Source organism: Malurus melanocephalus, unplaced genomic scaffold, assembly GCF_030028575.1.
Source record: "Malurus melanocephalus ecotype Western Australia unplaced genomic scaffold, MMel_1.1 scaffold_978, whole genome shotgun sequence".
Classification (NCBI taxonomy): Eukaryota; Metazoa; Chordata; class Aves; order Passeriformes; family Maluridae; genus Malurus; species Malurus melanocephalus.
This window is the reverse complement of record NW_026624210.1, coordinates 64,016-79,830: the sequence shown is the minus strand read 5'-3', so window position 1 is coordinate 79,830 and position 15,815 is coordinate 64,016. Positions and strand designations below refer to the sequence as shown.

The 15,815-nt window shown below is 40.2% G+C and overlaps 1 protein-coding gene across 1 annotated transcript in view; it reads left to right on the top strand.

The window, feature by feature from the left end:
- The window catches only part of ARFGEF2 (ADP ribosylation factor guanine nucleotide exchange factor 2), a 32,461-nt gene that overhangs the window by 8,901 nt on the left and 7,745 nt on the right, over positions 1–15,815 (top strand). Inside the window, exons 7-31 of the mRNA XM_057386511.1 lie at positions 539–610; positions 864–1,012; positions 1,436–1,566; positions 2,095–2,329; positions 2,594–2,693; positions 2,907–3,046; positions 3,530–3,638; positions 4,149–4,350; positions 5,084–5,195; positions 5,776–5,981; positions 6,675–6,759; positions 6,851–7,022; positions 8,108–8,259; positions 8,446–8,574; positions 8,906–9,064; positions 10,169–10,316; positions 10,834–10,933; positions 11,684–11,724; positions 11,793–11,962; positions 12,578–12,729; positions 12,882–13,054; positions 13,442–13,602; positions 14,412–14,542; positions 14,650–14,779; positions 15,233–15,368. Coding sequence (XP_057242494.1) covers positions 539–610; positions 864–1,012; positions 1,436–1,566; positions 2,095–2,329; positions 2,594–2,693; positions 2,907–3,046; positions 3,530–3,638; positions 4,149–4,350; positions 5,084–5,195; positions 5,776–5,981; positions 6,675–6,759; positions 6,851–7,022; positions 8,108–8,259; positions 8,446–8,574; positions 8,906–9,064; positions 10,169–10,316; positions 10,834–10,933; positions 11,684–11,724; positions 11,793–11,962; positions 12,578–12,729; positions 12,882–13,054; positions 13,442–13,602; positions 14,412–14,542; positions 14,650–14,779; positions 15,233–15,368 — 3,495 coding nt within the window. The remainder of the gene's footprint in view (positions 1–538; positions 611–863; positions 1,013–1,435; positions 1,567–2,094; positions 2,330–2,593; positions 2,694–2,906; positions 3,047–3,529; positions 3,639–4,148; positions 4,351–5,083; positions 5,196–5,775; positions 5,982–6,674; positions 6,760–6,850; positions 7,023–8,107; positions 8,260–8,445; positions 8,575–8,905; positions 9,065–10,168; positions 10,317–10,833; positions 10,934–11,683; positions 11,725–11,792; positions 11,963–12,577; positions 12,730–12,881; positions 13,055–13,441; positions 13,603–14,411; positions 14,543–14,649; positions 14,780–15,232; positions 15,369–15,815) is intronic.

Genomic DNA, 15,815 nt, shown 5'->3' with positions numbered 1-15,815 from the left:
TTGGGGCACCAGTGCTGGGGCTGCTCCCTTGGCTCTCTTCAGACTGTGCTGCCATCCTTGGCTGCTGCTGGGCTCTGACTGCTGCACAAAGGTTCCCGTTCTCCCTAAACTCCAGTTCAACTGTGAGTGCTTGATCTATGTAGAATTGGAATGGAATTTGACTTGAATAGGTTGATAAAGGAGAAAGAAAGGAAGAGAATTGTCATGGTATGTGGGAAGTGACAGAATTGCTCTCAGGTAATTGAAGTCCTCTGGTAAAAATGGTGCATATTATGAAGGCTGTATCATCAGCATATATTGCATCCAAATTAGGAATGTTTGTAACAGTTGATAAATACAAATGTCAAAATAACTGCAAAATGCAGTTTGATTTAAACAGCATTAGTAACATTGATGAATATTTTTGTATAACTTCTCAGAAATTACTTACTATGAGAACTAACGGAGAAAATTGATAACTTCTGACCCTTCTGCCTCTCTTTTAATCCTCTTCCTAAACAAAAATACTAAATTAAAAATTCTCTGTGTGTTTCATTAGAGGAAACAATTGATGGAGGAAAGGAAATGGTTAAAGGCATCTTGGAAGATGTGGTCCAGTCGGCTGTGAAAGGTAACAAAGTCTTCTAAAGTAAAATAGTTGCATGTGTATGATTATGCTAGAGTGGAAGTTTTTGTTACTAAGTACCTCCACAAGAACGCCTACTGGGGCAGCAACATCAGGTTTTCATTGTATGTTCTGCTGCTGATAGCTGAGAAACTTCCTAGTTTACCTGTGCTGCTTCTGTCCCACTCGGTGGTAAAAAGTCAGGGGATGGAAAACTCTTAATGTGTGTTTTTAATAATTTTTGTTTTTCCCTCTTTAGTGGCTGAAGAAAAACAGGTAACAGAACCAGTCAAGGCTCTGCCTGCATTAGAGACAGCAGATGCTCTTCTTTCTGACTCCAGCAATGAAAATGTACAAACAAACGGCATTCCAGATGATGGGCAGTCTGTTTCCTCCACTGATAATCTGGTAAATAACTGCACTGAGTGCCAATATCCATCTAGGAATAGAGAATGTTTTTTCAGTGTGCCAGCTAATACGGTGKGATTTGGCAGAAGAAAGGAACAGAAATATCTGTGTCCTGTTCAGGTTCAAAAAGGACACAACAGCTGCAATTTAAGCATATGTTGAAAATACCTGTTCTTGATTAAAAATTTATTGTATTAGCTGTATTTCGATACAGAGTGGGGACAGAGATAAAGGCTCAGTCAAAGTCAGTCAACCTGTGTGAAAAGATCCAGATCCCTTGTAATCCTGTTCAGGGTTGTTTAAACTTTGCCAAATGTATTATTTTCTTCAGTCTGTTGCTGATTCTCAGAGGAGCTGTGGAATTTCCTACTGGCTTTGTTTTTTGTCTCACTGAGGATCTGTGTTATGTTTCTTACTCTCAAGGAAGCAGAAATATCTGGACATCAAGCTGCTGCCAGATTTTCCCATGTTCTACAAAARGATGCCTTCCTTGTGTTCAGGTCATTGTGCAAGCTCTCCATGAAACCGCTCGGGGATGGACCACCAGATCCCAAGTAATGAGATTGTGTTTATTATTCTGTCCTCTCCAGGCAGCTTCTGGAGAAAGTCCAGTAGCTGCTGTATAATCTCTATAAAGCAGGTGTTSAAAATTCACTTGTCAGACCCTTGGTTTTGTTAGCTTGATGAATCTAGGATAGAAAATAGCTCCAAATTATTAAAAATTTAATACTTGAGGTTTTTGGTTTTGGCATAATAGGTTTATTAATCTTACCAGTTGAAGAGGCCTTGACTATAGTATTTGTGAAGCTTTTGATGGGAGAGTGGGAAAGTACTTAAGTTGCACTGAGCTGCATCTATTAGGCTGGTCTAAGAGTTAATATTACTGAAAAGATTTTCAAATTTAGTTGGTGGATGGATAAAGGTCATTTGGCTGATTTCCATCCCTCTCTCCCCCTGCACTGGAGTGAATTAAAATAGCAGACATTTCTTCTTGATGTGAAAGACATGCTGCAGTGCTAATGTTGAATACAAGAATATGCTAAGAAATATAGAAATACACTTAATGTTGATTTTTTTTCTAGATCCCATGAATTGCGTTCCAAGGTTGTGTCTCTCCAGCTGCTTCTCTCAGTGCTGCAGAATGCTGGTCTGGTTTTCAGGACACATGAAATGTTCATCAATGCAATCAAGCAATATCTTTGTGTAGCATTATCTAAAAATGGAGTCTCTTCTGTTCCTGATGTGTTTGAGCTCTCTCTTGCCATCTTTCTCACACTGCTTTCAAATTTTAAGACCCATTTAAAAATGCAGATTGAGGTGAGACACTTTTAATTTATAATTTGCATATGCTGTAGTTCTCAAAATACTGTAATGGTAAAAGGACAGCTGGAACTTATGTTTTAATGTCTTAGTTGGGTTTGCTTACTAGGCAAACCACTTATATTACTACTGTATCCAAATTCTAATATGCATGAAATGTTACTCTTCAGGATAAATTATCTAACAGAAATGAATCTGTACATTGGATGTGGTTCTAGTAAGTTTCAGATTGTCAAGTCCTTAATCTTATTTATTTTGCAGGTATTCTTTAAAGAGATCTTTCTGAATATTCTAGAGACTTCTTCAAGTTCCTTTGAACACAAATGGATGGTGATTCAGACTTTAACTAGAATTTGTGCAGGTATTTCCATTGTATGAAAGAATCTTCTGACAGCAGATGAAAATTATTTTGAAAATGCCACATATAATATTGAAGTATGAAAATTTGAATTCAATCCCAGAGTGCTTGGGTTAAATGTCTGGATTCATCCGCACTACCTGCTCCTACTGGCTGATTTACTTAAAAAATGCTATTCACAGAACCTTAATACTTCCATTTTCTTTTATTTTCAAGATGCCCAGTGTGTAGTGGATATTTATGTTAACTACGATTGTGATTTAAATGCTGCTAATATATTTGAACGCCTTGTAAATGATTTGTCCAAAATTGCACAGGGACGAAGTGGGCATGAGTTGGGAATGACACCTTTACAGGTAAGGAAAACAGCTTTGAAGATGAGGTTCTATTGTTTCATAAACAGTGCTGTTTCTGCCTCATTGTTAATACTTCCAGTGGTTCATGTTGTCTGTAACCTACTGATATTACCTGCTTTTTATTAGTTTGCTAATTTGCAATTGGATGCTGAAGCGGTGCCATTAATTTACTTGGGGGTTTGGCTGCCTGTTTGTTCTGTGAGACCAGGCTGGTTCTGGTCTCTTTAGCTGGACTGCCATGGGAGGGAAAACCAAATGAGCCTTCCTCTGCTTCACTCGGATGAATTCCCTTCTGGAGCTCATGCAGACCTCATGCTCAAACCCCCTTCTGTGGGGTTTGTTTTGCACAGACTTTGTACCATATCTCTACCCTAAGAATTTGATTTTTAAGATTATGCTTAAAGGGAGATTGGTGTAGAGACTGTTCTCAGTACTGTTTGTTGGTCTGGTTTTTCTTGTTTTAATTCTTTTTGCATATTTTAGGAACTAAGCCTGAGGAAAAAAGGACTTGAATGTTTAGTTTCTATTTTAAAATGTATGGTAGAATGGAGCAAGGACCTTTATGTGAACCCCAATCATCAGACTAGCTTGGGTAAGATTGTTTCCATATGAAGAGTCTCATTTGTTTTATCAGTTTGTTCGTGTGTTTGTTCAGTGTTTAGAAGCTATTCAGAAGTGTAGAGCCAGGTTTGTACCTACCAATCTGTTTATACAAGTGAGGTATTTTACAAACAGTTGTTAGTGCTGTTGCAGTAATCAATTCTCCAAGGGTTTCATTTGAATAACCGGTCTCTGTTGATGACCTTTAGCCAGACCCTTGTCTACCCTATAAAAGCTCACGTAGGCAAGACATGKGACCATTCTTGGGGTTACTAAGTTGAAGTAGTGGAGTTTCTCCATAGATGTTACATCTTTTCTGCCTTTTGTTGGATTATTTTAGAATTGCATCAGCAGAGCATCTTCCTGTAGTGTAGTGCAGACTGCCAAGAAGTATACACAGTAAAATAAGAATATTGACTCATAGATTTCTGCGTAAAAGTTCTGTAACTAAAGGCGCTTGATTGAACAAATATAACTTAAATCTGACCTTTTTTGTGAATAGGTTCATATAAACCATCTGAACAGGAASTGGCTGAAGGCAAATGCTTGGAGGCTGGAGGGAGACGGAGTAGTGTCAGTTCCTTGGACTCCACTGTGTCCACAGGAGTTGGAAGTGTTGGTACTCAGACTGCTGTCCCAGATGATCCAGAGCAATTTGAAGTCATCAAGCAACAAAAGGAAATAATTGAACATGGCATAGAACTGTAAGCCCAGTATGACAGGAAAACTAGAGTTCACTAGTAATAAAATATGTTGCTTCTTACGGTCTTACACAGTCACACCTGTAGGGACATTACAAACCGATATTCATGCTGAACACTCTTGCCTGCTGTTGTCACAAACCAGTGCTGGAGCTGTTATAGTTAAAAGGAATTTCATAAAATSCTGGGTGGAGAGGAAGGTGTTTTCACTGCTTTCCATTTTACTGRCTCAGCTCACAAGAGTATGTACACCTAGAGAGAAATTGGTTTGAGAAGCACAGTTGTCTTGCAGCTCTTACGTGTTTTATTGTCTATTACTGAAATAGGGTTTGGAGAACTAAATCATTGTCCAGCTATGCTTTACTTCTTTTTCATTAATTTGAAGATCTTCATGTCTGTAAATGCTGGAAAAAGGTCGTCAACAGCAGCTTTTTTAAAATTTCATGAAAAGTCTCTAATTTTTAGTGTTCAAAACAGTGAGTTTTGAGGTGAGTTTTGCAGCAATAACTTCTATGGTTATCAGCAACTCAGTGTACCTTATGAGACRGAGCCTATGGTGTGAAATAGGTAATAGATCTGTTCTACATTCTTCGACTTTTTTTTCTAACTAGAAAGAAACTACTTGGAGCTACAGCACAGAACTTTTGATTTATAACGATTTTATAAAACTCAAATTTTGTAGGTTGTGATATTTTTAATCATATGTCTCAATTCTCTCATGTTTTTGTCTGAATAGGTTTAATAAAAAGCCTAAGAGAGGAATTCAGTATCTACAGGAGCAGGGAATGCTTGGCACTACAGCAGAGGACCTGGCACAGTTCTTGCACCAAGAGGAACGCCTGTGTTCTGTAAGATTACGTGCAGCTCAATGAACACACTTGTGCCAGTCCCTTCAGCCCTGTCCCTGTGACTGTGTGCATCCTCTCTGTAGTTCATGTCCTAGAGAAATGTATGAGCAAGGCTTCTCATGGCTATGCTTAATACAGAAGCTGCTTACTGTTTCTTTGCTATCCCAGGCTTCTTAGTGAAGTGCTGTGCTCCAGTAAAGCTCTGGAGGGTTCTCTGTCAGTGGAGTGACAGAGAATGTCAGCATTTTACCTGTCCCTGCATTAGCAGTACCTTGCCAGCAAAGCAGTGTGGTGTTGTGCAGCACCAGAGCATTCTCTGCTGCGTGTGCAGCTGGGCACACTTCAGCTCTCTTTGGCTCTGCTGTAATGCAGATCTTGCCTTTGGCAGGGAGGGCAGCAGGAAAATGCAGTTTGAGGGAGTGTTTCCAGTTCCCTGGCCCTTGGCACCTCCACTGCTCTCTGCCCCCTCAGCAGTGTGTCAGCATTCCAGAGCTGACAGCTCTGCAGCTCTTGGCCCAGCAACCTTCTGGCAAAGCTGGCACTTGGATTGCACAGTAATAACTGTCTCTTGTGTTTTTAGACTCAAGTGGGGGAGTTTCTTGGGGAAAGCAACAAGTTTAACAAGGAAGTGATGTATGCCTATGTAGACCAGCTTGATTTCTGTGGAAAAGACTTTGTCTCTGCTCTGCGAATATTTCTGGAAGGTTTTCGTCTGCCAGGTGAAGCCCAGAAGATTGATAGATTAATGGAGAAGTTTGCTGCTAGATACATTGAATGCAACCAACGGTAATTCAAACCCTTTGTATCAGAGCAGTGTCCAAAGAACATTCTCTGGCTGTACTGCTGTGGCATGGGRTAGATTAAGCTCCCACCAGGCCAGGAACTTCTGCAGGCTTGTGTGAAGAGCAGATCTTGCTGCTGTTATTGGACAGGATATATACCAGTGCTGTCATTTCCTTAAATGCTGAGTACCTGCCAAAAGGAATTACTGGAAGAGGGAAGGCCTAAGTATGTTAAAATGCATCAGCTAATACAGAGACAATTTTAAACAAATGTAGATCAGTTGAGTATAAAAAACTAATAAGCAGTAGAAATAGCTAGAATTAAAACCTCATTGCATAAATAGCTAATAGGATGTTACAATGCTTTTGCTTGCCTTTTAGATGTGCAGCAAAATTTGATACCAAATAGGCAAAGTTRCTATTATTCCTAAAGCAATAAGCGCTGAAGTTTAGCTACGTCAGGCTTAATTAGTTCACTCATTTCCAATATTGTGAAAATCATGCTCTTTTTCCCCTTTTTAATTTGTATTTTAAACAACTTGGAGCTTTATTTTATAATTTCTGAAGGCTAGCTTCAGGCTTTGTTAGCTCTTTGGTTGAATCCATAGCATATCTGGGTATTTTTCTTGCCTATGGAACTAGAGCTAATGGAATGAGGAATTGGGAGTCTATAAACCTGTTTTCTTTCCTCCCTCAGGCAAACACTATTTGCTAGTGCTGACACTGCCTATGTTTTGGCATACTCCATTATAATGCTGACTACAGACTTGCACAGTCCACAGGTAGAAATTCAAAATATCCAAACTTACAGAAGTCCAAATTTCCCTGGAACTTGCATTCAAAATCTGATATCCAATTTATTCCTTCTTACAGGTAAAAAATAAAATGACAAAGGAGCAATACATTAAAATGAATCGAGGAATCAATGACAGTAAAGACCTGCCAGAAGAGTATTTATCCACAATCTATGAAGAAATAGAAGGGAAGAAAATTGCCATGAAAGAGACTAAAGAATACGCAATTACTACCAAGTGTAGTAAACCAAGTAAGAAGAAACTGGAAGCTAGAAAGAGCACAGTGCTCTTGAACTATTGCAGGAACTGTGGGATGGTGTAGTGGTGTGCTGCTTCTTTGTGAAAATGCCTTGGTGCAATATTTCAAGTACATTTAGAGTGGCTGATAGAGATATTTGCAATGACACTGGCTCAGCTCCTACTTCCCACTGCTTTCTGTGGTGGGAGCAGCTGTGTTGGTGCCTCTGGCACTGCAGAGCAGTGCTGGAAACTACATCTGTTGGGTTTTTGAAATGTGTGAGGGGGAAAAGGGTGGCATAACTGAAGGGGGAACTTAGTGATTAACTTGTTTTTTATGTGCTAGACAATGGGTGAGGGCTTGATTTGGGCTGGTTCAGTGGCTGGGAGGTGTCACAATCCTTGTGATAGTGTTTGTAAAACAGAGAGGTAAGAGTTTGTCACGATCTATACTCACCTGTCCTCCTGCAGACCAAATGAGGGCTTCCTTGAGTAGCAAGCAGTAGAAAGCAGTATCCCCAGCTGTACCCTACTTTTACTCAGAATAACTGCTACTACTTTAATTCAAATTAGTGAATTCTGAATCTTCAGCATAGTGGTTTTTCCAGTACTTCATACTGTTTGCAAGTTTTCTCAATCAAAATAGGAACAAAAATAATTTGCTTGAATATTGAAATTGCACCCTGTAGCATAAGGATAAAGAAACACTAATTTACCATGTTGGTGAAGCCTTGTTTTGTTTTGGGGATGTGAGCCTAAGAAGATACAGGTTTTCCATCCACTTTTACAGGCAGAATGACTTCATAGGGTATGCATCCTTGACTTGGAACAATTAGGTAATGGCATGTGTTAAATAGTAAAGGGCTGAATTAGTTATTTTGTACAGAATGAAGTCTTAAGTTCAGGTGTGGTTTTTAGTGCTGGACTTCCTCACTTGCAACCTGGGGCAGCCTCCTGACTTCTAAGATTTTGCAAAACTTTTATCTCTGGATTTAATTTGCAATGCCTTTATTTAACATTTTGTGATGCTCAGTGTGAAGACATGGAATATGCTCTTGTAAGGAAAGCAAGCACTGTGTCTCTGTGGTGCTCCCCTTAGGTGTAGCTAATGAGAAGCAGCGGAGGTTGTTGTACAACTTGGAGATGGAACAAATGGCCAAGACAGCCAAAGCCCTCATGGAGGCAGTGAGCCATGCAAAGGCTCCTTTCACCAGCGCCACTCACCTGGACCATGTCAGACCCATGTTCAAAGTGAGTGGCCACTTCTCCTTGTTCTTCATTACAAAGAGTTTCGAGCATGGGAAAAAAGGTGGAAAATTATTCCAAAGAGTTTGCTAATGCAACAGGTAGACTCTTGGGACGTATTTGGCTTCAGTGCCTCAGTGTTTTGGACTAAAGCTGTAAGAGACTTCTGAAGCTGGTGTGTTCCTCTCGTAGCTGGTGTGGACCCCGTTGCTGGCAGCGTACAGCGTTGGTTTGCAGAACTGCGATGACCCCGACGTCGCGTCGCTGTGTTTGGAAGGAATCCGCTGTGCCCTCAGGATAGCTTGTATCTTTGGGATGCAGGTTGGTGCCACACTTAGGCTGGGATTTGCTAAGGGCTCTCTGGGCTCTGGGAGGCAGGTGAAGACTTACAAACACCTTATGGATAGAAGATGAAGTGTCTCATCTGCTTTCTTGAAATGATAAAGATCTTGATGTAATCAAGCTTTTCGTCAACTTTACTTTCCTTGCTGAATCTTCTATTAAGAGTGTTTGCTAGCTGGCCTCCTACTCTCCTTTAGCTGGAAAGTGCTCTGAATAATGCCAGCTATCCATAGAAGGAAAATTTGTAGGCAAGTTGCTTTCTCTGGCTCTTCAGGGACTTGATTTTGATGCTTGTTTCTCTGTCTTGCAGCTTGAACGAGATGCTTATGTACAGGCCCTTGCTCGTTTTTCCTTGTTGACCGCCAGTTCCAGCATTACAGAAATGAAGCAGAAGAACATTGATACCATTAAGACACTTATTACAGTTGCTCACACAGATGGCAACTATCTCGGGAATTCTTGGCATGAGGTAAATTTTGATTAGCTTGAATAGTGAATGTGCTGTCCTATTTTTTTTTTTCTACTATCAGCTTCCAGAGCTCTCTTGAAAATATGGAGAAAGTACATTATATTATTAAATTTTTGGGGTTTTTTTATATGTATGTAATAATAATGTGTTGCAATTTTTGGAGACCCTGTGGAAACCGTGTGACAATATTGTAATTTTTAGGTGCATTTGATATGGAATTTAAATGATATAAAAAAAACCTCATTTGGTTTCAGAAAATTCTGCATAGAAACTATTATATTCCTGTTCATGAAAACGAAAATATTCTAGCTCACAGGTCCAGACTTGTCTGTGCAATGTTTGGCAACATTAACACCATAAGCACATGAAAAATTAGAGTTAAAGTAATTTGGTGGGGGGTAGGTAAAGATTGGCTATCAGGTTCGCATGTATTTTTTAAAGTCTGTTTTCCAAGGGCAATTTTAGCAGCTCTCAATCTATGCTGCTGCTCAAAGGGGCATTTCTGCTGTGTTATGTTCTCTGGCACTAGTCTGGGGCTRCATGATGTTAGCCAAAGTGCTAGAAGTGACAAATGCCCTGGACTTGGCTCCAGCACACCCTCTCGAGTGCTGGTGGCAGCCAAGGGATGTGGCAGTGGCACAGGAAGAAGGAAGAGAGTGAATTTTGTGCCATGGCAAGCACAGCAACTCTCCAGGTTGGAACATCATTGCTCAAAGTGGTGGTAGCTGCAATGTTTCAGTCTTTTCATCTCTCTGAGACAATGAAATTTCTAGAAGATCAACTTTTTATAGTCTTGAAAGCTGTTGCRGTGAAAAGTAATAAAGAGGTTTCCTTTATTAGTTAGAGATTTAGTTTGGATTTTTGAGCATTATTTCTTCTTGTGTTGGAATGATTCATGGTGGCTGATGATACTGAATGAACCACTCAACTTCATTTTCAGTTTTATTAGTAATGTTTTAGCTCCATCAAAGCTGTTATCATGTTCAAAGTTATTTTAATGGTTGGAGAACCTGGGAAGGTCACAAATATTAAATACAAATATATGTTTGAAATAAAAATGAAATGGTGTCCAGAAACACAATGTTTAATTTCTTTTGGTTTTAGATCTTGAAATGTATTAGCCAGCTGGAGCTGGCACAGCTCATAGGAACTGGTGTGAAAACTCGATACTTGTCTGGTTCTGGGCGTGAGAGGGAAAGCAGCATTAAGGGCTATGCCTCTGCAGGAGAAGAGTTTATGAGCCTGGGATTAGGTAAGATTGTTAATCCTGGACTTCACAAAGATGCACATATAAGTGGGGTAAGGACTGTTCCAGTTCCTATTGTTTCTGCAGTATGTGCAAGAAAGAAACCTTAGATTTTTGGCTGTAAATGAGAGGGTCAAGGCAAGTTGCCTTAATCTTTGGAAAACCATTAAGGAAACATTTTAATTTTAAAAGACTCTGGAGTGGATGCTATACACCACGATTATGATGAATGCAGAACTGCGCCCAGCATTAACTACTTGTAGCTGATGAAAAGTTCATATTTTAAAATAATGTTTTATCAGTTCAAATTTTATTAACAATATGATAACATCTTACCCTAATTAATGTGATGTTTAACTGTGTAATAATCTGGTACAGATGTGGCAAAGGCACCATCTGCTCCATATAAATTACATGGTAGCTAGAAGCAGTAGTCTCTTTGTCTACTTGTTTGATGTTGGAGGTAATATAAAGTTGTGATTTCCTGGTGCCAAATACTGTTTTTGAATGGCTTTTATTGCAGGTAACCTCGTGGGGAGTGGGGCTGACAAACGGCAYATGGCAAGCATTCAGGAGTCTGTGGGGGAGACCAGCTCTCAGAGYGTGGTGGTAGCAGTAGACAGGTACTGAGAATGGAATCCCTGCAGTCTTATCTAAATGGCCTCTTTGTCTTCTGCCCTTCCAAAATGTTCTCTCAAGACACTTTTCTACCTTAAACCATATGTTGGAATGGGACTTCTTAATAATTACTGATASAATTGTGCAAGCCTGTACAATCATGTATTCAGACTTGCAGTATTTATTTGATGTTACCACGTCAAAGCCCGGATGATTTGGGAATGCTTTGCACTTATCAGTGTTGTGTATAGACTACTATCAGTAGTATGAACTCCTCTCAAGACTGAACTGCTGGAGGGGAAGAAGGAACAATGGTGCATCTATATCTTTCTGCTGTGTTTCGACAGCCACAGCCATCCATATTTTCAGAGCATGTAAAGATCAAAGGTGGCTGGTAACCTCTAGAGTCCTGTAGCAAAGCTTTCTTAATGTCTGTTTATTGTTCCCATGAAATTTAACATGTCCCCCAGATGAGTGTTCCTGCATGACTGGGCCTGGGTAAAATTGTGAGCCTGTGCCTGTTCCTACAGCTGGGCAGGAGCACAGCAGACTGTGCCCTGGTGCAGGAAAGAGGATGCTTAGACTGAGGAAAGGTGCATGTACTGCTGCCAAGGAACAAGAATAAAGAGGTGCAGAGTTCATGGCATGGAACTGTCCATGATGTGCAGATGTGCTGAGTTTTTACTGCGGCACTAAGGTGGAATTGCCTTTTGGGGATGTGCCGCTGGAGTTCCAATTCCTGCTTTGTTCCCTAGGATTTTCACGGGCTCCACGAGGCTGGATGGCAATGCCATAGGTAGGTATGGTGGGTTGCAGGGCCCCTGGCACTGGCAGCCTGGCTGACAGCAGCCTTCTCCCGTGCAGTGGACTTTGTGCGCTGGCTGTGCGCCGTGTCCATGGACGAGCTGGCGTCCCCGCACCACCCGCGCATGTTCAGCCTGCAGAAGATCGTGGAGATCTCCTACTACAACATGAACCGCATCCGCCTGCAGTGGTCCAGGATCTGGCATGTCATTGGAGATCACTTCAATAAGGTACTTTTGAAATCAGCTTATACAATGTGCATGAACAGCAGCACTTCTTTAATCAACTTTTGCCTTCCGTGTTGTTAGTGGTGTAAGCTCTGATATTGAAACATGTGCCATTCAAGGCCCCTAAAAGAAGCACCTAGTTAAGAATCTAAAGTGTACAAATAGAAATGTTTATGGGAGTGATCTTTAATCATATAATCTGCATGACATGATTTGGTATTTTTGTAATTTTTCTTTGTCTTTTCCTTCTGATCAAATGCCAAGTTAGTTTTCCTCTGCAGTGTACACAGGTGGTCCCAGAACATCTGTTTTCCTTAGGAAATTGAACCACGTTTGGATGGGATTTTTTTTAACCAAATAATTTGATTTATTTTAATTTTAGCATCTAGCTGGCTTTTATAGTTCTGCATTGATGCATTCATAATCATGGATCTGTTTAGATGGACAAAATGACAGAAAGCCCCCTTCAACAGGAGCCCTTTCTTTCCCAAGTGAAACTGAACCCTAGAATGTGCTAGCAATGTTTAGTGGGCTGAGATGGAACTTGAATGATGAATTTGTTACTTATAGAAATGACACATTAGCTGATAAGTGTTTGATAATATGCTTTTTGTCCAGGTTGGCTGTAACCCGAATGAAGATGTTGCCATCTTTGCCGTTGACTCATTAAGGCAGCTGTCAATGAAATTCCTTGAGAAGGGAGAATTAGCCAACTTCCGCTTCCAGAAAGACTTCCTAAGGCCTTTTGAGCATATTATGAAGAAAAACAGGTGTGAGGCACTGCAATTGCTGCTTTAGCTTGCTTTAGTTCCAATTAAGGATGTCACTTGGTGTGGGTTAGAGGGCCATGTGCAGGGAAGCAGGGCAGTTACTTTGTGCCAGTGTAAAGTAGTCTTGCTTTCCTTTTCTTTTTTTTGTTTAGATCTCCAACAATCCGAGACATGGTGATCCGCTGCATTGCACAGATGGTGAACTCTCAAGCTGGTAACATTCGTTCAGGCTGGAAAAATATCTTTGCAGTCTTTCATCAAGCAGCATCAGACCACGATGGGAATATTGTGGAGCTGGCCTTTCAGACTACAGCACACATAGTTAGTAAGTAATGCTTGACACACACAAATTAACTTTGCTGCTGACTGTCTGCTTTAAAAGACTTGTGTGTTGAATAAGGCTCTTGTATTTCCAGGCAGTTTAAACTGTGCAGCTGGGTCATACCTGTTAAGTTTCCTGAATGCTATGGACAGAAAAAACTAGATACATGTACTCTGCTGTAGAACTTTGGAATGCAGTTGGTGGGGTGGGGCAGGGAAGAATGCAGGAGAAGGCAAAGAACCATATTTAATGGAGCAGATCTGGTCCTTCCATGTTTGTCTGTTCCATAGCAGTAAGCTGACCATGGCTGACATGCCTAGRTTGATGCTGTTTATCTATGGATTTTAGCATCAGGAAATTTTAACAAGTGTATTTGTTTGTTCTTCACAGCAAATATTTTTCAGCAGCATTTTCCAGCAGCAATTGACTCATTTCAGGATGCAGTAAAATGCCTCTCTGAGTTTGCCTGTAATGTTGCCTTCCCTGACACCAGCATGGAAGCCATCAGGCTKATTCGCTACTGTGCGAAATACGTCTCAGAAAGACCACAGGTAGATTGAGTTTTCACCCTGATGTRTTTTCACACTTTTCTTCAACTGTTAAGGGGAGACTAATCAAAGAAAGAGCTTTCAGACTCAGACTTCAATTGCAAGTGTTTGTATGAAAAGCTTACTTGGATTGAGGAGAAATTTTGTATTATATAAGCTGTAAACTAAGGCTAAGTAAATGAGTTAAGTCTTCTAAGTCCAAATGGGAAGAAACTGAATTAAATAGTCTTTGTCTGGTTTGGGTTTTTTTGTTTTTGTGGTGTTGAGATGACCTGGAAAGCAGTGCTTCCAGATCAGCCACCCTAATTATGTCTAGTTCAGTTTGTTACGAGTCTGCATATTTTTCTACATCAGTCTATTGTGTGAGTACTGGATGTAGTAATCACTGGCTGAGGAGAGCCTGGAGTTACATTGTGGTTCCACGTCCCCACCAATGCTGCATTCAGTACCAGAGTAGTGCTGCACTGATCTCTGCCAATTTCAGTTGTCTGTCACTGTTAAAATTGCTTTCTAAGAAGTCCAAACCTCAGCAACTTTAAGGCCTTTAGCTGGACTGAAGTAAAAAATAGCTTGAAGTATTTATTTCCATGTATTATTTTATAGAATTTTTTATTTTTGCAAATAGTTACACCTCAGAGCTGTACTTACATTTTACAGGATTGGATTGTTCAGCAGGAACTAAGCTAACTTTCCAGGTCTGTCTGTACCACTAGTAGTAGTATCTAATTTGTCACATTAGTGTCTAAATTTGTCACATTAAATGATTTTTAATATAATTTTTTCTTTGAAATGTTTCTCTGCTGCTCTTCAAGGTGTTAAGAGAATACACAAGTGATGACATGAATGTGGCTCCTGGGGACAGAGTGTGGGTCAGAGGATGGTTTCCTATTTTATTTGAACTTTCTTGTATTATCAATCGTTGCAAATTAGATGTTCGTACAAGGTAATAAAGCTTTTCCTTTTTTCCTTTTATGTTTTATTTCATTTAGTACAAGATCACAGGAACACATTTTAACATCTGTTCCTATACCTGTTTGGGTTTGTTTATAGAGGCTTAACAGTGATGTTTGAAATCATGAAGAGTTACGGGCACACCTTTGAAAAGCACTGGTGGCAAGACCTGTTCAGAATTGTGTTTCGGATTTTTGATAATATGAAGCTCCCTGAACAACAAACAGAGGTAAAAACAAACAGAAAAAAAAAACAAAACCAAAAAGCAAGCATTTCCTGAAGCTGTCTTTTTAAGCACTCACACATCTGAGGCAGCAGTTGGTACTGCCATCAGRTATTGCCACCCCATACTGCCCCAGACGTGATTAAACACGTTCTGTGTGCCGAGTTCAGTGGCATGARTGAAACTTGTCACCGTGTCCAGTGACCTGTCTGTGGGTTCTGTCTGATTCTTTCCAAGGAGAATGTTCTCACTCTGTTGTGAACATGTACAGTTTTCAAAGTAGTGTTCGTGTGGCCAACGAGGCGCTTCTGGCAAGGCCTCTGCAGTCGTGAGGCTTTGGTTCTACCTGAGTTCTCCTCTCCTCAGACCTGTCTTTTGTTGAGCWGCCATGTATAAGCCAAGTGTTGTCATCATGGCAGAACTTCCATAAAGCCAAAGACTTTTCCTTTTCTGTCCCAGAAATCGGAGTGGATGACCACGACGTGCAACCACGCCCTTTATGCCATCTGTGATGTCTTCACACAGTTCTATGAAGCTTTACACGAGATCCTTCTTCCTGACATTCTTGCACAGTTACACTGGTGTGTAAAACAAGGTACCTTCTTTTCCTGTGTCTTTTAATTTAATGTATTTTTACATGTTCATTACTTGAAAAGGGGAAGGTTCATTGAATTTTGGAAGAATGAAAGTTCCCATTAGGACAATATGTGTTCAATAGATCGATGCAATATCTTGAATATTTGAACACCAATCCTTTATTGGTTCAGGTAACTTTTTTGTTACTGCGTTCATAATGTGCTCATGTTGTTAGTGTGACAAAGCAAAAGCTTGTGGGGAGTGGTGTCAATCTGCTGAGTCTTTTTTTCTCATATTTGCTTCCCCCACTTCTATCAACCATCAAGTACTTTAAAATACAACTTTCTAAAGAACACATTTCCTTTCTGGCTCCAACTTTTACACATGAAATTCTGCATTTTACTAGCTTGGAATGTCAGGAGACAGTCTTGCAGTAGATCATAAGTTTCCAGTTGCTGCTTTTCCT